This window comes from Cebidichthys violaceus, unplaced genomic scaffold (assembly GCF_023349555.1).
Source record: "Cebidichthys violaceus isolate CVI_PGR_0920_01 unplaced genomic scaffold, fCebVio1.0.p SCAF_9, whole genome shotgun sequence".
Classification (NCBI taxonomy): domain Eukaryota; kingdom Metazoa; phylum Chordata; class Actinopteri; order Perciformes; family Stichaeidae; genus Cebidichthys; species Cebidichthys violaceus.
Window position 1 is genome coordinate 4,859,725 of NW_027176975.1, and position 21,904 is coordinate 4,881,628.

Consider the following 21,904-nt stretch of genomic DNA (forward strand, 5'->3'; position numbering starts at 1 on the left):
TCCAGAGAACATCCTAAGCATGTTATGGTATTTCGTCATCGCGTGAGCGGCTCAACGCCATGCTACGATTCATGTAGGAACTCTATTGGCAATTTTATATTTGCATCTGTGTTTCTTATATTTTAACCCTACGTTACCGTTTATAAAAGATTGCCGTTATTCTGATCAGTGGTCAGTTTGAACGCCGTCACGACTAGAACGGTCACCTGGATCTCTGATTGGCTCAGAGCGCTGATCCGGGTACTGCGCTAGAACGAGCCCATTAGCTAAAGGTACCAATATGGCGGAGGTAAGAGGGAAAACAGGGGAGAAGCGATCGATCTTAAATCGATATTTCTAAGTCTTGTGTGTTGTATTTTACATTTCTATGTTATCGATTGAAGACATAATAGTTTTTTCCTTCTGTATGGCGTGTTTCATGTCATAATTGTCATTTTTATTCCTCTATAAAATGCTTGAATGTCCGGACTGATCCTTCACTACAAGGCCGCTGCGCCTCGCTCGCTCAGCTGCTTTGGTGTAGCGGCTGTGTAAATTGATACGTAAATTTTACGTTAGCTTGCTAGTTAAAGGAAATAACAGATTATATCGTGTTTGTTGTGAATGGAAATGTGTCTCCTCTAGTCGGGCTAAGTTAGCGGGAAAAATATTGCAAACATCATTTTACTCTAACGATTACAGTTCAAAGCAAACGAAATTAGTGTTTACATTTTTTTTTCGATGCATAACGTTAACGGTAATCTTTAGGGTTAGCTTGCCGGCTAGCAAACTGTAACTGTAGCAGACACTGCGTAAACCTTACTGTACCCCTCAAGATATTCCTCTATGTTTTTACTCTGACCGCCTCTTACCAAAGGCGTCATGTTAATTCCAGGGTATTAAGATACGTTTCTCTTACAGCTGTCCTCAGTGTTGAGCGTTCATCAGCGGCTAACATTCTACTAGCCACCTATTTTAGGTAACGTTAGCGGTAACTATTCTCGGTGGTCATCATACAAATTATTAAAGGCCTTTTTTTTCATTCCGCTTGATTTGTGGTTAAAGTGCTGGCATCGTAGTTGAACCCATGTGTCAACTCTTTCACTCATTTAACGTAAGCTCTGGTTTTATTCTTTTGCAGGCTTCCCTAGGGAGTTCAAGTCCAGGTAAGAATATGATTAGTATACAGTGTATGATGTGTTAAATGTATCTATTTTAATGACAGATTTGCATAACTTCAATGTCAATATTAAGTTGTATTAGTCATATTTTATTTTTTTTATGAAATGGCTTTGAAATTGACTAAATTCAATGCTTTTCTCATGGCTAAATAGTAACTATGTGAATGTGTCTTTCTAAGTGTGCATCATTAAAATAAAGCTAATCTGTGCTCTAAGATTTGAAACATTTAGGATTGTCTGTCTCCCTCAGTTGGCTCTTTATCGTCGGAGGACCATGACTTTGACCCAACAGCAGAAATGTTAGTTCATGAGTATGATGACGAGAGGACTCTGGAGGAGGAAGAGTCTCAGGAGGGAGGCAGGAATTTCAGCTCAGAGATTGCAGATCTTGAAAAGGTAAAGTAATATGTGCACGAAATGCCCTGAAACAGGATTTACCGACGTAACTGTAACAAATTAAGTGATTTTTACAAACGTAAAATAAGTGTGCTTATAAAAGATTTGTATTTATTATTATTTATTATGACACTGTGTTGTCACTGGACAAAGTGTGCTATAGTAACAGAATGTCAATGGCTTGTGTTACCTTTATGATGATCGGGCTATGATTCATAGCTGCAGATGTTACAATTATTAAAGTTGTACATGCGCATTATATTATTGCATTCATAAATTGTCTCTTGGTGAAAGTGAATAAGAGTCTATCAATACTAAATTCAGTTAATTGGCTTTAAACCCCAGTTGGCTGTTTCGGTAATTTGAATTACACATGGAAAATGCTCAGTATTTTACAAATGTTGCTGTTTTTCTAACAGGAGGGGAACATGCCTTTGGAGGAACTTTTGGCCATCTATCGCTACGAGGCCTCAGCGGGCTCCAGTATAGACAGCTCCTCTGGAGACCTGACCGATGAGCTGCCTGACATGACTCTGGACAAGGTAAATAACTGCTCTTATGTGGTGAATAGATAGATTTGGGGACATTCTTTTCTTGAAAAATTACAATATATGAATTACAATATCATCAATATGTAATTCAAATGTTCAGTTGATCCCCGTTGGTCTGCCCCAGTATTCAATAGATCAGGGATATTCATTAAAAATTCAACGAGGCCCATTGAGAGAGAATTTCCTCGTGCAAAGGTCCATAACGTCACAGTAATGTCTAACTTGCGCGATGATTTTGTCTCATATATATATATATATATATTATTTTTTATATATATATATATATATATATATATATATATATATATATATATATATATATATATATATATATATATTGAAGTAGCCTAGCAGTAGTATCAATGTATGTAGTCAACATCTGACTGTCAAATCAAATAAATAAAGTTAAATTGAGTAATATCTCAACGATATTAATTGTCAGATTTCAAATTAAACTGAATGAATTATAATTAATACATATTCTAATAATAAATAAATGTTCTCTCGTTTCAAGTAAACTAAGGGATGCATTTTAGAATAAATGACATAACGGAAAGCTTTTGAAAAATGTTTATCTTAAAATAAAGTACTTCATTTAAGAAAAATGACTTTAACTGAATTATCTTTGTCCTGTAGCTTTAAATGCAGTTCATTCAGGTGTGAAGTGATTATTTATTATTTTCACATCTTCTAAAAAGAGAAATTTGTGTGCTGGGTCTAACGTTGTATCTGTGGCTGTTGAAACCACTTGTTTCAGCTTCATCCCCATCTGTTTACATCATTGTTAGGCAGTGAATTCATGTGTTAGGATCCTAATGGATCAATCATTTTGAGCTCTTAGATTTATTTTCTGTTCCTTTATTTCGACTTTGAGTCGGTACGTTTGCTCAAAAGAGTTGTGCTTTTGTCTTGTAGCGGCGCTTCACATTACCGCTTTAAAAAATCGCCACGTTCTCTAAACATATGAGACACACTGGTTTAAACTACCCAGGGAAGAATGGATATTTAAGTCGGACCATTCTTGGTTAAAGGCTCTGCTCTCGCTGTCCACATTTTTTTTTTTTTTTTTTTTCGGAGAACGGCATGTAAAATTACATTATTATTCTCTGACTCTGTCCCCTGTGTTTGTACAACTCATTTGAATCGGGAAGCTTATCAGAATAATTATTTTATTATCACATATTATTATCACATTAATAGATAGAGAAGCATCACATGATGTGATTTACAACGCTTGTAATTGGTCGGTGTGTTTCCTACACCGCTGAACGAGTGCCGTAAAGGCTGGAAAAGCTGCGCCGGTTAAAATAGAAGAGCTCCGTCAAAATTAAATGATTAACAGTTATCTATCGGTTTACGGTCCAGGTCCGGATACAATGGCGTCTGGGTCCGGACTCGGACCGCAGTCCGCCTATTGTTGACCCCTGCAATAGATATTATTCTTTCTTTCTTTCTTTCTTTCTTTGTAGGAGGAAATAGCTAAAGACCTGCTGTCTGGGGACTACGAGGAGGAGACCCAGTCCTCAGCTGATGATCTGACCCCTTCAGTCACCTCCCATGAGGCTACCGATTTCTTCCCAAGAACGCTTCGATGTAAGTGGCTCAAGCCAGAAAAAGTATTTTTTCTCTGTAGCTTTGCAGGTTTCAAGCTGATACAGTGCCGTGCAATAATTAGAAAACATGCTACCAGATTCTAGACATTAGGTTTGCAACAATTATTTTCGTTATTGATTGATTGATTGATTGATTGATTAATTAATGATAAATTAATTTATTATAGTGACGTGTCTCGTTACAGTTTCCCAAAGGCCATTGTGACGTCATCGAACGTCTCGTTTTGTCTGATCAGCAGTTAATTTCTGAAGATATTCCGTTTTCTTTTACATAAGACAAATAAAAGCAGCAAATCCTCACAATTCAGAAGCTGCAATTAGTGAATATTTGCTTGAAAAATGACCTAAATATGAATAAATTATGAAACTAGTTGCTGATTATGACAGACATATAAATACTAAAAGCTACTTTTTCTACACATGTAGAGTTATTTTAGCAATGTTGAACATTCCCAAACGTTTGTGTGTGGTTAAAGAAATTTGCTGAATGTACAACAGATTTATTTTTTTTATCGATTAACCGGGTCTCTGCGGATCCTTCGTCGCATCATAAATTTAGTTTTTGATATTCAAGGTCCTAAAATGTTCGGAATCGTAGGAGAGGAGGCTTTTAGTTTGGGTCTGGGTCTGCACGGTTTGTATTGTTCGGTGCCCCTGTAGGCCTCTGGCCGCTCGGGCCTCAACCTTGCTTTCCCTCGTCGCCCTGTCCTTGGTACTTCCGGGCAGGGGTTCCCAAAGGCGCTAGCGGCCTTTGGGAACCTAAGAACACAGGACAACGTGTGTTGATGCAATTCTGTACGTCAAGTCAAGGTATTTATGTGTCGTTTATCATTTTATCAGCCAACGCTATCTCTGATGGCGATAAAGAGTCGGAGTGTGATGAAGATGGCCCAAGCCCGGAAGACTCCAGAAAGGTAAATGACACATTTTGGAACATATTAAAAGAGGGATGAATGTTTTAAGTTGAATCACCACTGGTTTGCTAAACTGCTCTGTGTTGTGGTTTGTTTTTTTTTATCATAGGAAATAATGGTGGGATCACAGTATCAAGCAGAGGTTCCTTCTGGCCTCTGTCACTACAAAGATGGGGAGAAAGGTGACAGCTTCAGCATGTGTTTCTGACATGTTCTTTAATTAATGGGATTGCTTACAAAGATACTAGGGATGCACCAATACCACATTTTCAGACCAATTACAAGTACTTCAGTTGCAACTGAGCAGCTTTATAGGCCCAACTGACGGGAGGTTAAAGTCACGTTGCCGTCAAGGTATCGTGTGTGTGTGTGTGTGTGTGTGTGTGTGTGTGTGTGTGTGTGTGTGTGTGTGTGTGTGTGTGTGTGTGTGTGTGTGTGTGTGTGTGTGTGTGTGTGTGTGTGTGTGTGTGTGGGTGGGTGGGTGGGTGGGTGGGTATCGGAGTAGTAGTGGAGTAGTAGTGGAGTACGACTACACAATACCCAGTACTGGTGTCGGTATTTGTGCATCCCTATCATATACACAAGGTGACCAATCTTACTGTAATGTACTTTTGTTTTGCAGTTTATGAAGATGAAGACGAGTTATTATGGAGCCCAGTTAAATTGCCAGAAAACAAGGTTAGGACTTTCCTGTCTGACGTGTTGTCACGGACTACAAATGAAAAGACGGCATGTGACAAACCATGGATGCACGTTCGAGATGATGAGCAGGTATGTCCCGTATTTATCATTCATCATTATTCACCGACTTTCATTAACCATACTAGGGGTGTCAAAATTCTCCAAATCCACGATTTTATTTTAAATTTTACGGTTTTGGTTTGATTTTATTTATTTATTTTTGTCATCACTGAAGGCGTTGCCATTGTTAAACTATCGAATCTTCATTTGTAAAGATCAACAGACCAATGTTTTATCTTTCCAAATAAATGAGGGAAAAGACATGAAAAAAAAAATGATAAACTGTAAATATGTGTTTTGCCACTGTCACCTGTAGTGAGTACCCTCATTTTGATATACAAATAACTAACTTATAAATAAAAAAAATGTAATCCAACCATTTAGCGGTTCTCCGCGGCCGACTAGATAAATCTCTGAGGGCCTTGGCCCAGTGGTTGAGAATAGCTGCTTTACAGCAACAGCTTTGAGTTTCCTCACCTGCAACAAGCCACCAGATCCTGGGGCAGTTGAGTCAGTCAAATCTTTTTGTTTATGATGCCTGTGATGCTGCGTTTATGTCCTGCCATATTTGTCGTGTAGGATGGGGTTACCTGTGGTGTAGAATTCCCTACAAACTGTAGTGTTTCTGTCAGCGACTCGTTTGTTGGGATTTCCCAGTTCTGTTGTTCCTCATTCATTTCTGTCTCTGGCATTGGCAATGTTGCCTGGGTAAGTGCAGCTGCAGGCTCCCAGTAAGCCGCTCTGTGTCATCTGTGAAGTGTGGTTTTATTAGGACGCGTGCAAGTAGGCAGGGGTGGAGAGAAAAAGAAGTACTGGGAGCATCACTAACCCTGTTTTTGATTAAGCAGGTTCAAAAATCGAAAGCTCATTTCGATCAATTTTGGACTTTGAAGAATTCACATCACAAATGCTACAGTATATGATAGGGGTGCCACAATTTAGATTCAGAGTAATTGTTTCTGAGTTCCATGTGATTCATTTGGCCAATAATCCACTCTTTCCACATAGGCTTTGTTTGAGCTTGTCAAGTGCAACTACAACATCCGTGAAGCACTAGAGAGACACTGCATCCGCGCAAAGTCCTCAAAAGGTAAGCACAGGAAACGGGCTTCTAGTGGATGCATGTAGAACCTGTAATGTCCTACCTGACAATGTAATTAGTATGTTGATGGTAATTCATTTTGTTATGGGCTCTTTCAGCATTGTCAAAAATAATTCTTTATTGTTGCGGTTGCATAACTTAGCATTCAAATTGCTCATTTTGTCAAACGTGGCTCTCTCCGTGAATTTGCCGAGTCGTGTATTTTAATTGCCTAACAGTCTAATTAATTGAAAAGCCTCACCTGCAGACTTTCTTTGCTTACCCATTCTCAAAAATCAGTTTCAACAAACGTCTGTTTTATGTCATTGCATTACACAATGGACAGGGATATTTTTTATTTTTTTATCTTTGCATCTAATCCGATATATGTTTCTGGTTTCATTTCAGAAAAGTCACCTCCGTGGTCAGAAGAGGAATGCAAGAGCTTTGAGCACGCACTACAGATGTACGACAAGAATTTTCACCTCATACAGAAACATAAAGTGAGTCTTTATTAATTTCTAAGATGTTTTACACATAATGAAAATGTACACGGTCTCTTATTAATTAATTATTCCCCCCCCCTCCCACTCAGGTCACAACACGAACAGTAGCTGAATGTGTGGCGTTTTACTACATGTGGAAAAAGTCAGAGCGCTTTGACATCTTTGTGCAGCAGAATAGATTTGGGAAGAAAAAGTACAGCAGCTATCCTGGTGTAACGTAAGTGGAGTGAAGAATCAGTCCATCTGTTTTCATTCATTTTGTGTTTTGGCTTATGCTTAATAAAGTGAGCTCTGGGGAAAAAAAATGTCATTTGGAAGAAAGCCACAACTAAACATGATTCTTTGTACCCAGTGACCTGATGGACAGGCTGGTGGATGAAGCAGAGGGTCTGGCGGTGGATAGCTCCTCCTCTGTGTGTTCAGGAGCAGGTGGAGGAGGAAGACTGGAGACCACCACAGACCAACAGCTCAGCCTGCTCAACTCCATCACTGCCAGCGACCTCACAGGTCAGTAACGGGACTTGGTTCTGCACACGGCACTGAATTACGTTATGACAAACGCTAGTATTACATTTTAATGGCATACTATTCTATGACTTTTTGACTTTTTTATGTCACAGTATACTTTGACTTTGACATGCTATACAATGACTAGAGGCAATATGTTTTTTTTTAGCCGTCTGTCCTGTTCTTAAGTATGCGGTATTTTAGGAATGCCTTGAGCGCATTTCTTAAAATTTGGCACAAATATCCACTTGCACTCAAGGATGAACTGATTAGAACTTGGCGTTTGAGATCACTGTGACCTCACAGCATACCTCAAGAATGTGTATGCTAATCATGACAAACGATAAAATGATGACATTCTGGAGAGACATGAATGTAAACTGCAACAAGACTGATTTGCTAACATACCTCCAACTAGGTGGTAATTCTAGTTTATGACTGTTTTATGACATATTAATGACACACTATACTATTATTTTATGGACAATGGTCTATTATCAGGGGAGCAACCGATCATAAAACTCACAGAACGGATCAACACCAAAGGAAAACGGGAGCAAATATTTGGCAGATACAAATATCTTTTGTTTGCTTTGTTATAGCAGGTGGTAGACAAGGCTGCAGACTTCTTTTTTTTTTTTTTTTTTTTTATCACTAGCACTCTGAAGTCTGTGTAAACCATTTACAATTCTAAATGATTTCATTTTACTTTGTTATAGTCATCTGTAGTGGTTGCATTAAAACAAACTATTTAACTGTACCGTGACTATTTCAATGACATAGTATACGATGACTTTTTGACTTGTACTACATTTTAATAGCATACTATACTGTGAGATTGTATTATTACCCTGGTACTGTGCCAGGGGTTCTCAATAGTTTAATGACCGAGTGCCAATGTAGGGAGCCAGCATATGATGGAGAGCCTCAGTCAGCCTGTTCCTTGACCCGAGTCTCTTATTCCCTCCAGTTCTACAACATTAAAGTGTCCTGTCTCTTTGCAGCTTTGAGTAACACTGTAGCCACAGTGTGCAACCCTGCAGAGGTTGGTTGCATAGACTCCTACAGTTTTCCGCCTCTGGAAAGTCTCCACCGTGGGTCCCTGAACCATGACGAATCCCTTGGTTTCTCTTCTAATGGCTCGGACCCCGACTGCCTCAACATGCTCGACGCCGGCTTCTACCACTCCGACCTTGGCCAGCTAGGAGGAGTGTGCGTCAACAAGGACTGCGAGCGGCCCTCCAAGAGACTCAAGATGGCCCTGCCGGACTCCTTTATCAATGACGTGTCTGTGGGTAACCTTGGAGTGGACTTCGAAGCGCGACGGACAACAACGCACCACCACCGGATCACTGGCGCCAAAATGGCAGTGTCTGTCACAGACTTCGGGAGTTTGGCCGGCAGCGGCGAGCCCAATGGGTTTCTGGGAGCACACGCACGGCACCACACACAGCACACTGCAGCACTTCAGTCAGAGTGATCTTCCTCATCGTCATCCCTCGTTCTTCCCTTTTGAAACCCCCTATCCCACTTGTACATAAGACTGACCTCACTGGAGAATCCAATTTGTTAAAAAAAAAATTATATATGTATATATATATATATATATATATATTACTTTTTTTGTTTTCATTTTTTTGTTTAATATGACATCAGTGATGTCTATCATATAGAACTAAAATCTTGATTTCTCTCAAGAGTTTATAGCCATTTATTTTATTCTCGTTTTGCGGTCTTGAGATGTGTAACGTCCATGTGTACGGAGGGGCCCAGAGGCTGCAGCAGGAGAGTTGTGTATCTTACTTCCTCACATCTTCAGAGCTACAGTATGTTATCCTGCCATTCTTTTCAGCTGCCAAACGGTTTTTTTATCAGCTAGTCTCAGTATTTAGTTGCTTGTCTTTTGTTTGTTTTGAAGTGGTACTTTTTTTAAACTTTAAGTTTGGTTTACAGGTACTTTTCAGTAACCAGACTGGCGCAAATGGTTATATTAGTCCCCAAATACACTTGGCTGGATATTGTATGAAGAGCAACACTAGCATGGAGATTAGCTCGGTGTGGTGGTTTCAGCTGCTAAGGCCTTTTACTTTGGTTTTCTTTTTCTCCTAATGTTCTCCTGTGGAAGCTCGTCTGCTTGTTTACTTTTTAAACAGTTCAAAATAGCAAAACTGGAAAATGTGATTTAAAGAAAATCCCATTTAGTCAAACCCAAACTAAATTCCCTGGTTTATAGTTTTTCATTTTGAAACAGCTAATGAAGGATACCTGTGCAGAGTAACATAACGGGTGTCTCTAGGATTTGCAGTTGGATATTAAGTTCTTTAAAAAAAAAAAAAAAAAAAATCCTGCCTCTTTCTAAAAAGGTCAGAAAAACATAACTGCAAGACAAAGATATTGGTTAAATGAATAGTTATTTAAACTTGAGACATTTCCGGGTGCTGTAAAGTGTGTATTTATTACATTTACTTTTTCCTTTTTGTGAGATTTATTTTGATCCCTTCAATCATGCTACTCTAATGCAAATTTGACTGTACGTGTCCTGTGTATGTCCCATCAAGTAACGGCATTTTTAGGCCACTTAGCAGTATTCTCTCTTTATTTAAAGCCACTTAGATTTTGTATTCAATATCTGCCTAACCTGTACTGACTAGAGAATGCCTTGTGTAAACTAGTCAACAGTTTCTTGGAGTCTAGTAGCAGAAATGGAGCCGTCGTCTCTTGACTGAAGTCCATAATTGTGAATTTTTAAATGTTTTGCGGGTCATCTTCAGTTGATTGGATGCAGTAGTAGTGTTTACTTAATTTATCTATGCATTGTGCTATGAATAATTAGTTTGTTTCAGGGGTACATCATGTTTGTCGTGTCCGTCGATGTAGTAATTCACCGTTACGTGTGTACAGACAGGATTCATGCTTTTAAACCATCGAGTAATTCATTCTCCAAGCCCAGCATCACTTCTGCATTTCATGTAAATAATTAGCAAATAGCCTTTAAAAAGTCTATGAACTGACCTCTTACACTTGTGAATCTATGTTGATACAAAGGTTTTAATTTGATTCCTTGACAAAAGGCAATAATTTGTAGATATGTACAGATATTTTGGGTTTTGCATTTTACCAGTTGACTTGGTGTTTGAATTTTTTATTTTTTCTTCCTCTTTTTTGGGAAGTCACGATCCCCAGGACACAGCTGAAACCACGCATGCCGGCTGTGTCTGTTTCCCCAGTGTACCACTGAAAACGGCTTTACCTGAAGACTTATTGATATTACTCAGTGTTGCAATTTTGCTTTCAAAACTTGCAGCCATGTGTAAAAGACGCTCATCGTTCTTTTTTTTTTTATTTTCATTTTCTTTCATATCTATATTTGTCTTGATGGTAACGGGATGGCTGCTGTTCTAAGTGTGTAGAGAGCTAGTTTCTCTTTTAATGCAATGTGCATAATGCAGTAGGTCCTCAAAGCTCTTCTAGCGTTAGCAGTGCAGTGATATTTATTTCACCTGTGGTTTGTACAAAGACTCAGAAAAACTGTCAGAATGTAAAGGCCATTAAGTAGTAGAAGTAGGTTTTTCACCACCCTGTGAACTCTCGAAAATGTGATATTTTATTGATATCTCCGGTATGAGACGTGTGTGCAAGACAGCACTAAACAAATTTATTTTATATTTTGTATTGTGTTTTGAAGTTTAAAAAGGAAAAACAAATATAGCAGTTGTGGTTTTGAAAAAGAAAACTCGAGTCCTTTGATGAAAACAAAAACACCTTTGTGAATAAAAAACTACAAAACTTACAAATGTATATCCAGAAATATAGACAATCAAAAACTTCACTATGAGAAATGTTCAAGATGCTATCTTTATTGTTTATAAGAATTGTACATAAACATTGAGTTTCTTTTTTTTTTTTTTTTTTTTTGGTTGAACATTATTTTGTATTTCTGTTGTACTTTAATACCTTGTGTACAGATCCAGAAATAAAGCTCTGGAAAAGGTGCGGAGATGATTGCATGTTCTTTATCGCCACACAAAAGACTTTAGAAGACTTTTCTGATTCATATTGGATTGGATTAGTACCGAGTTATGTGTTAAATCAATGAGTTAGTTTAGGGTCTTAATGGCCTCTGCCATCATTGAGTGAATGTGTGAATGGGTGAATGATGACAGGTAGTGTACAGCGCTTTGAGTGGTCGGAGGGCTAGAAAGACGCTATACAAAAGTCCAAGTCAAGTATGCCATAAACTATTTTTTATAATGAAGCTTAATGAAAAATTGCATTTGTAGTTTACCAAAAGTGTCATTGAAATAACATTTAAAAAGGTGTATGAAATGTAATGAGAAAGTCATATAGTAAAAAGTCAAAATATACAGTAGAAGAAAGTCATGAAAAACATTTTTGTGTACAGTATGTCGAAAAAAGTCATAGTATAGCATGTTGTGAAAAGGTATTAAAAAGTCATAGTATAGTATGTCAAAGAAAGGAATGAAAATGGCATAGTATGTCAAAATAAGTCATAACAAGTCATAGTATACGTCGAAAAAAGTCGTAAAAGTACTCGTATAGCATGTCGAAAAAAGTCATAGTATAGTATGTCAAAATAAGTATTATTTGCAATAGCTGGGACCACGTTCATTCACTCACACACACACACACACACACACGTCGTTGTTATAGGGAGGGCACAGCTTCGTGGACCAATGAACTGATGGGCAAACCGATTGAGAGAGTTGTTAGTCAATGCTCAAAATGTCTATCTGCTGACTCCAACGTTGTCTCTCACAAGTGTCTGTGAGAAGCGGTTCTTGACTTATGAACGAATGTAAAGAACATTAAGTAGCAGAAGTAGTAGGTTTTCAGTGAAATCTCGTAAATGTGATATCTTATTAATATCTCTGTTGTGAGACTTGTCTGCAAAAAAAGCACTCAAATAAATTAATTTTATATTTTGTATTGGGTTTTAAAGCTTAAAAAAATTAAATGACTTATGGTTTTGAAAAAAAGATAACTCGAGTCCACTGATGAAAACAAAAAACACCTACCTAATAAAAACCTACAGAATTTAAAAACATATCCAGAAATGTAGACAATCAAAACGTTCACAAAGAGAATTGGTCAAGAAGTTATCTTTATTGTTATAAGACTTGTACATAAACATTGAGTTCTGTTGTACTTAAATACCTTGTACATATCATATCATAATACAGATCCAGAAATACCTCTCTGAGAAAGGTTCAGAAATGGCTGCATGTTCTTTATCATGTCAGAAAAGATTGATTATTTTTTTACCCCTCGATTATTCATACTATTTCATTTAATTAAAGACTTTCTACTCAATAAAGTAGATCGAAATTTGGTCTTTTTGTTGGGGAATCAATGGAGTCCCATTTGGATTACTACTAATCAATGCATTGTTATATAACAATTAGAATAATGATCAGTTGTCATGGAATCCTGCATAGAACTTTCCAAGTGTCTGAGCTTGACAGTGGATCTGTTGATGAAGGCTGTGTGACACGGCCGAAGACAAGAAAGCGGACCTTGAGCAGAGATTGTTTTGTCGAGTGCTGTTTCCAAGTTCAAGCGTGAGCTGACGAGCTCAACTTTACAGTAAAAGTGCTCAGACTCACCGACTTTGAAAAATCTACAGTCTCATAACAAAAAAAGTGTGAACACACTTATGCTGATAATGACAGTTAAAAGCTTAACCTAGTAAGTGAGTTGAACTTGAACCGAGATTGTCAATATGTAGGCAATGTAAAAACTAAATTAGCAGTTCATTATTACTATGGTCTTCTGAGAGGAATGGGCAGCGTAAGAAAGTCCTCAGCCAGAGTCACTTCAACACCACTGTCCTGTAGAGCATCTTCCGCCTGCCTCTTGAGCTCAGACACGTCATCCTCGTCCCCTTCCTTCTGCAAGGAGCAGGGTTTGTACCTCTGGCTGAAGTGGTACAGCACCAGCCTCCGCGCACAGCAAGCCCGAGCCACCGCCGCCGCCATTTCGGGTGTACTGTGTCCGTGGTCCACTGCTTTCTCTCGGTGCTCATCCCCAAGTGTGGCCTCATGAACCAGAACGTCCGCTTCATTGCACAACCTCAGTGGTCCTTCCCCAAGAACTGAGCTGCAGTCTCCAAAGATGCAGACTTTCCTACCAGGAATAGCTTCTTCCAGCGCCTCGGTAGGCAGAACGACGCGCCCGCTCTCCAGAGTTACAGGCTTGCCGGCTTTCAGCCGCCCATAAAGCGGCCCTGGTTTCAGGCCTGGGGGGGGACACACAAAATTAGACCATTCACAATAATCCACAAGTACCATTTGGAGAGTATTTACTTTCTATGATATAGACAAATGTGACATAGTATTGGATGACCTTTGTGTGTATATCGGATCTAAATTTGGTTGACTTAAACAATAACATAAAAAAAAGCTACAGTATAGTGTGTAATAGTATATAATTAAAAAAATCATAAAAATGCCGTAATATAATATGACATAAAAGTCATTAAAAAGTTCATAGTATAATTCACAAAAAATGAATACGTCTTGATAATAAATTTGAGTCTCTGGGTCACATTACATGAAAGTTATTGCAAAACCTGACATTATTTTCTATTAAAAATATTTATGTAACATAAATAAAATCTATATTAGTAATGAAAATAGGTGTGCTACATGAGACCAATTTAGTTTAATTTTTTTATCATAATTGTCACGTATATTGGGAAGTCAGCATGAAGGTATTGAAAAAGTGTTGAGAGCAGTAATATATTGATGATCTCTAAGTCAGCCTCCAGCAGGGGGCTTGGAGGTGAGCTAACCGTCCTCCTGCTGACAACAAACCTGAACGTGGTTTTTGACCATACACACGGTTTTAGCAGTGAATCCACGACACAGAAATGTATGCATCTCGTCCCTGCTGTCTGCATACAATTTATCTATGTGGCTAGCACTTAACATGTGGTGCAGAAAAAAAATCCTAACCTATAACGCCATCAATGATTTCTTTAACCATTTTTTTTTCACGTCATATCCTTATTATCTTCATGTTGTGCTTTTATGCTTTCCATGTCCAATTAGAAACACAAATCTCGTGCTATTTAACTGAGGAATCATTTAAAAATATGTAGCGGGTACTGGAAGGGTGTGGATTTATACTTTTAAGTCATCTTTCACTACAGCTGTTCAAGTAAATAGAAGAGTAACATGCAAAGATATATGAAGTGCATTCACCTAGTTCCTTCAGGAGCTCGGTCTTCAGTCTTCCGGGTCGATCACGCTCCTGAACGCAAAAACCAAAGGAGGGGATGCGGTGAAACAACCTGAAGGCCTTGACCACAAACTTCTCGTCTTCAAAGAGGAGGTAACAGTCACTGGAGACATCCAGGAAGATGGTCCTGCCCGGCTGCTCCTGCGGGTGCAGAGGACCACACTCTGCTGTCATCTGAAGAGACACAACACAGAACATTGAAGATTACATGCTCCTGTGTGGGTGAGGAACACCGTTACCACCGTCTCTTGGGCTGAGGAAGTACTAATAGGCCATCACTCATTTTCGTTTCCACATTTATGTTAAAAATAAAAACATCAATTTGAGTATCTTGTATGCATGATTATCATACAAGGTATGTTTCTAAATGGCAGTGGCACGGCCACCCTACTCACTGTACTTTGCACATGTTTAAAATAAAAACATGAATATATAAACCTGTGTATTATTTGAATAGCTTAGTATTGAATGCACAATAACAAGGTATGTTTATACATGGCACTATAGGCCCAGTTTAATATAAAACACAATTTTATACAATATACTGTATATAGTAGGGGGTCCCTGCTCCATCTCTCTATCAGTTTGGGGGTCCTTGGCCTGAACAACGTTGAAGAACCCTGCTCAAAAATCAAATCTGAAATTAGACAAATTGTCTCATGAATGTGATTTGAAGTTGGCTCGTAAATGAGATTTTGAAGGGCTTTCATTTTGAAATGCTACATCAGAATGTCTTGGTTCTCTCTGAGTGACACCTTGAGCTCTCACCCTAACCCTAATTTCAGAAATCTCAATTTATTACCTCTTCCCGAGGTCCTAGACACTCGGGAGCAAAACCAATCAAACCACAATGACTTCTTTAGTGGGGGTAGAGCCCACTTCCAAGGCTCTGGGACCTTCCTCTCACCCTAACCCTAACCCTAATTTCAGAATACCTCTTCCCGAGGTCCTAGACACTCGGGAGCAAAACTGATCGAACCGCAATGACTTCTTTAGTGGGGGTAGAGCCCACTTCCAAGGCTCTGGGACCTTCCTCTCACCATAACCCTAACCCTAATTTCAGAATACCTCTTGCTGAAGTCCTAGACACTCGGGACCAAAACCGATCCAACCGCAACGACCGCTTTAGTGGGGGTAGAGCCCACTTCCAAGGCTCTGGGACCTTCCTCTCACCCTAACCCTAATTTCAGAAATCTCAATTGACTACCTCTTCCCGAGGTCCTAGACCAGGGGTCGGGAACCTTTTTGACTGGGAGAGCCATAAAGGCCAAATATTTTGAAATATATTTCATTGAGAGCCATATAGTATTTTTAACGTATAATAAATTAAATATGTCTTACTTTTAATGCGAGTTCTGGTGCTGCATGGTTTTGCCAAAGCACCCGTTTTGCCAAAGCACCCGCAACGCTAGCGGAATTCCCGTCACCTTGCCTGGTCCACACACGTAGTTGCTGCTGACTCGTCTGCACTCTCCACTGTAGCTCCTCGCATGCCCTTTTCCTGCTGTCCCCCGCTGGATATTTCGATGCAAATGAAGCATGGTGCGTAACGAAGTGCCGCTTTATATTTGACCGTTTCATCGATGCAATTTTATCATTGCATATTAGACATACCGCAGATCCTGCTCTGTCCACAAATGCAAATTCCTCTGTCCACGCAGCCTGGAATGCACGGTAATCATCGTCTTTTTTTCTTTTCGCCATCTTTTCCGTTACAAGGGTTGAAGCGGATAAACTAGTTGGCTATCTGATAAAATAGATTTCTTCACCTTTACAATGACCCGGACATGCTCGCGAGCCATTGGTTCCCTCGACCCACGGGTGACCCGTGAAATTTATCTTCAAAACTAATTTCTGTTTACTTTAAAATGACACAGTATTATTAAGAAATATCACAAGTATTTTAAAATCAGTTCCAAACTGATTTTTTTTTTTCAACTCAAAATTGTCTGGGAGCCATATGCCGTCACCGGAAGAGCCATAGGTTCCCAACCGCTGTCCTAGACACTCGGGACCAACACATTTCGAACCACAACGACCGCTTTAGTGGGGGTAGAGCCCACTTCCAAGACTCTGGGACCTTCCTCTCACCCTAACCCTAATTTCAGAATACCTCTTCCTGAAGTCCTAGACACTCAGGACCAAAACCAATCGAACTGCAATGACTGCTTTAGTGGGGGTAGAGCCCACTTCCAAAGCTCTGGGACCTTCCTCTCACCCTAACCCTAACCCTAACCCTAATTTCAGAAATCTCAATTGACTACCTCTTCCCGAGGTCCTAGACACTCGGGACCAAAACCGATCAAACCGCAACGACCGCTTTAGTGGGGGTAGAGCCCACTTCCAAGACTCTGGGACCTTCCTCTCACCCTAACCCTAATTTCAGAAATCTCAATTGACTACCTCTTCACGAGGTCCTAGACACTCGGGACCAAAACCGATCAAACCGCAACGACCGCTTTAGTGGGGATAGAGCCCACTTCCAAGGCTCTGGGACCTTCCTCTCACCCTAACCCTAACCCTAATTTCAGAATATCTCTTCCTGATGTCCTAGACACTCGGGACCAAAACCGATCGAACCACAACGACTGCTTTAGTGGGGGTAGAGCCCACTTCCAAAGCTCTGGGACCTTCCTCTCACCCTAACCCTAACCCTAATTTCAGAATACCTCTTCCTGAAGTCCTAGACACTCGGGACCAACACCTTTCGAACCGCAACGACCGCTTTAGTGGAGGTAGAGCCCACTTCCAAGACTCTGGGACCTTCCTCTCACCCTAACCCTAATTTCAGAAATCTCAATCTTCCCGAGGTCCTAGACACTCGGGACCAACACCTTTAGAACCGCAACGACCGCTTTAGTGGGGGTAGAGCCCACTTCCAAGGCTCTGGGACCTTCCTCTCACCCTAACCCTAATTTCAGAAATCTCAATTGACTACCTCTTCACGAGGTCCTAGACACTCGGGACCAAAACCGATCGAACCACAATGACTGCTTTAGTGGGGGTAGAGCCCACTTCCAAGGCTCTGGGACCTTCCTCTCACCCTAACCCTAATTTCAGAAATCTCAATTTATTACCTCTTCCCGAGGTCCTAGACTCTCGGGACCAAAACCAATCAAACCGCAACGACCGCTTTAGTGGGGGTAGAGCCCACTTCCAAGGCTCTGGGACCTTCCTCTCACCCTAACCCTAATTTCAGAAATCTCAATTGACTACCTCTTCCCGAGGACCTAGACACTCGGGACCGACACCAATCGAACCACAACGACCGCTTTAGTGGGCTTTAATTTTGAAATGCTCCATTAGAATGTCCTCGTTCTCTCTGACTGACACCTTGAGGTGACCTGCTAGTGAAATGATTTTGTGACTGTGCTTCGTTTCTTCTAAAAACAAATCTGAAATTAGACAAATTGTCTCATGAATGTGATTTGAAGTTGGCTCGTGAATGAGATTTTGAAGGGCTTTAATTTCGGAATGCTTCATCAGAATGTCCATCTCTTCTGAGGTCTTCAACAGGGGGTCCGCGGAGGTACTGCAGGGGGTCCTCGAAACTTTTGGTTGATTAGACAATTTTTTATTTTTTTTTTCCAAACATGAATCTGTCCATTATTTTAATAGTTCAGCATTGTATGCAAGATAACAGGTATGTTTATGCATGGCAGTGGTACTAATAGGCCATCACTCATTTTCATTTCCACATTCATGTTTAAAAAACCCATCAATTTGAGTATCTTGTATGCATGATTATCATACAAGGTATGTTTCTAAATGGCAGTGGCACGGCCACCCTACTCACTGTACTTTGCACATGTTTAAAATAAAAACATGAATATATAAACCTGTGTATTATTTGAATAGCTTAGTATTGAATGCACAATAACAAAGTATGTTTATACATGGCACTATAGGCCCAGTTTAATATAAAACACATTTTTATACAATATACTACATATAGTAGGGGGTCCCTGCTCCATCTCTCTATCAGTTTGGGGGTCCTTGGCCTGAACAACGTTGAAGACCCCTGGAATAGGGTTTGGCACTATATAGAGAACTAAAGTGTGATTTATTACCATGCAGGAATAACATGAAAATCAGTCACTTACTTCCAGGCTGAGCTGTCCCTCTTCTGGACTCTGGTCAGTTGTGGGCTCCAGCTCATGTACTACAGCAACATACATAATGTAAATGAGAGCAGAGTACATGAGAATCAAGTACAATAAAACGATTAGAATTATCAAGAAAATGAATAAAGTAAATTTGGCTGGAGGTGGACAATTTTACAGAAAATAAAGAGGGCTGGAAATGTGTTGTAGTTTCCATATAATATATTTGTTTTTAAACATGATAGCCAGCATAGCTGTGATTTGTTTCTGACTAATCTGTCTTGGTATGGGTAGAAATCCATTGTGTAGCATACACACTCAACCTACAAGGTAGATTTGCTCTGCTGTAAAAACTACACTATACTATATTTTTGCTACCTAAATCCATTTTTTTTCAAAAGTTGTAGATATACTCATTTTGACATAAAAGGGACTAAACTGATTAACTAGTATGCAAAGACAGAAAAAAAAATCAATATCTGAATGAACTGCAATATCTCCTCCTGAAGGTTGCAGCTGAACTCACAAATGCAAAGTAAGTGAAATTTCGGTACAATCAGAATGTGCAACCCAAAGGTTACATTGGCTGCGGTACTAATAGAGCATCAGCAGTGTGGACACATTAGAGGTTGTACATTTTGTACATGCCTGCATAAGGGAAGAGCAGCTGTGATCCTGTGAGGCCAAGTGTCACCCTTAAAAAGTGGCGGAGGCCCCGCGGCCCGTAGATCTCCACACAATTCAGGTTCTGCTGCTCGGGGTTGGTGTTCAGGCTCACAGTGCAAAGGAGACCAGGCAGACCAAACAGGTGATCTCCATGCAAGTGCGAGATGAACACCTTGGTGATTCGACCTGGGTAGAAAACACAACATATCATTTACATTCAACAGGTGGTACGATGGGAATGTGGTGAAACGCTGGATTAAAATGCAGCAAATAAAGAAGGTTAAAATGTCTTGTAGTTTTCACATCAGTCATTAGGAGTCCAACATCTTCTAGGCTCTGGCAGAGAATAAGACATTTATGTTAATTAGAGGCTATGTTCGCCTGAGATTAAAAGAAAAAGTCAAGGTCTAGTCATAGCAAAAGCAATGACGTTTAAAAGAGTCAGGAGTGAAAAGTAAGTATTTACAAACACTTAAATGATTTGTATCCTTTTCATGTGCTTGAACATACATCATAAAATCATCCTAAATTAAATGGAATTTGAATTAACTCAAATATTGCTCTCTCTCTCTCTCTCTCTCTCTCTCTCTCTCTCTCTCTCTCTCTCTCTCTCTCTCTCTCTCTCACCGGCTCTGAGTTGGCTCTTCATCAGTTGGGTCTGGGTTCCCTCCCCGCAGTCAAACAGCCAACACTCCCCTTGAGTCCGCAGCACCAGAGCCGAGGCACCGCGGTGAGGAGACGGGTAGGCCGAGCCGGTCCCAAGGAAAGTCACATCCATGGTCATCCTCCCAAAGTTACAAGCCGACGGGTGAAGACAGTCTACGAGTAGAACTCGGGCGACATGTATGCAACACTCAGTACTGTAAACAGTCACACTGTGATGACGTGTAGCGAGCGACGGTGCGGCGTTTAGGTAAAGTCAGATTTTCGAGACGTCTAGGTCCACCCTCACGGACTCACGGATTTTGAGGCGCGCTCCCGCAAAGTCCGTAAGAGTGTAGTTCTGTCCCACTGTCAAATCATCTAGTGTTTGAGGGCTTTCTGACAGACATTTTGAGCTCTTTATGAACCCTTTCCTTAAGTCAGCATTAGATGCAGACTTTGCCAAAGGGAATTATTTTGTCATTGAAGCTGTCTTGACAAAAACGAGTAAATAGATTATAAGAAATTACCTCATCTTGTGAGGAAAGAGGGAAGACGTTCAAATCAGGGAGTACAAAGATTAAAATAAATACTCACAATTATACATCATATTTTTTGTTGTTTTCATGGTAATGTGATATGTTGCAGCAAAGTGCTGTCCCATTCATACTTACACCATTTCAATAAAACTAACTCTACATTTTGTTTTGTTACAGGGAGCCAGGAGCAAACGGCTCAGTTCATCAAGCTGAGGAGGGAGAACGACGGCCTCTTCACCGGGGACAAACATTCAGCAACCGTAGTCTGGAATAAAGACATTAGTCCTTTTGTAATATCTCCATTTGACCATCTTGTAGTTAAGGTTACAGTTACATTACCTCTCATCCTATACAAAGCCTTCACTAATAAGACAACCAGTCGAGAGGACAATACACTTCTGATTTGTTGTTGTTGCTGTCACACAGATGACAGTTGTGACTCTCACCTTTTTCTTTTATTTAATTAAACCCACAATAAGACAGCCATGTAAATTATTTCTGTGTGAATTTGTGTATATTCTGCTGTGTAAAATTTGTCAATCTTCTAAGTTTGCATCCTTGTATTAACATTATTAATAACGGTTTCTCTTTTCATCATATATATATATATATATATATATATATATATATATATATATATATATATATATATATATATATATATATATATATATATATATATATATGCAGCTAATGACACAAACAGGAAGTCCTCTGTAGATCAGACCGTCTCATTTCAGAGACCACTCGGTCCGGCCGACGTGGACCGTGAAGGCTGGGTCCTCTGAAGGATGCAGCCGCTGGATTGGGACACAGACGTGGGTGATGTCAATTTGCCCACTACTGGCAGGAAGAAAGTAACAAATCCTAAAGTTCGATTTCCTCAAATGTTAAAATGTTATTTTGAATCAAACACTACACGATGTGTATTGGTACATGTTTCATTTTCATTTACAAAAGTAAAGTGTAGTGAAGCTGCAACTTACAACACAATATAAAAAAAATGAGTCTGTAACTTACTTCATAATACAAGGGGCCTCAAGATTAGCTTTGGAAATAATGAAGGCACATATCCAACAAACACACAAAACTCCTCAATCTCCTACTGTCTCTAAATGTAACACTTGAAGTAGATCAGCATATTTGATAAAGTGGATGTGCTTATGTAATACTTGCACATTTTAGGGTTGTACCCTTTTGAATGTGCTTATTGTAAGTTGCTGTA

At 39.7% G+C, this 21,904-nt stretch overlaps 2 protein-coding genes across 3 annotated transcripts; one reads left to right on the top strand and one right to left on the bottom strand.

Annotated features, from left to right (window-relative positions):
* The first annotated feature begins 284 nt into the window (after nucleotides 1-284).
* On the top strand, nucleotides 285-10,931 carry mier3b (mesoderm induction early response 1, family member 3 b). 2 transcript variants are annotated; one of them, XM_068703918.1, is made up of 13 exons: nucleotides 285-289; nucleotides 1,121-1,145; nucleotides 1,411-1,556; nucleotides 1,976-2,098; nucleotides 3,577-3,700; nucleotides 4,561-4,634; nucleotides 4,744-4,816; nucleotides 5,257-5,405; nucleotides 6,384-6,465; nucleotides 6,865-6,959; nucleotides 7,052-7,179; nucleotides 7,315-7,469; nucleotides 8,474-10,931. In XM_068703918.1, the coding sequence occupies exons 3-13, from the start codon at nucleotides 1,458-1,460 to the stop codon at nucleotides 8,947-8,949; spliced, it is 1,578 nt and encodes a 525-aa protein (XP_068560019.1). In that variant the 5' UTR covers nucleotides 285-289; nucleotides 1,121-1,145; nucleotides 1,411-1,457; the 3' UTR covers nucleotides 8,950-10,931. The 2 variants fall into 2 exon arrangements, with proteins under 2 accessions (XP_068560019.1, XP_068560018.1); XM_068703917.1 differs by lacking the exon at nucleotides 285-289 and adding an exon at nucleotides 899-958.
* Nucleotides 10,932-12,573: 1,642 nt separating this feature from the next.
* elac1 (elaC ribonuclease Z 1) lies at nucleotides 12,574-20,344 on the bottom strand. The gene is made up of 5 exons (XM_068703241.1): nucleotides 20,126-20,344; nucleotides 19,481-19,684; nucleotides 18,833-18,891; nucleotides 14,693-14,903; nucleotides 12,574-13,725 (listed from the first exon to the last, which is right to left on the bottom strand). The coding sequence occupies exons 1-5, from the start codon at nucleotides 20,280-20,282 to the stop codon at nucleotides 13,250-13,252; spliced, it is 1,107 nt and encodes a 368-aa protein (XP_068559342.1). The 5' UTR covers nucleotides 20,283-20,344; the 3' UTR covers nucleotides 12,574-13,249.
* Nucleotides 20,345-21,904: the final 1,560 nt, after the last annotated feature.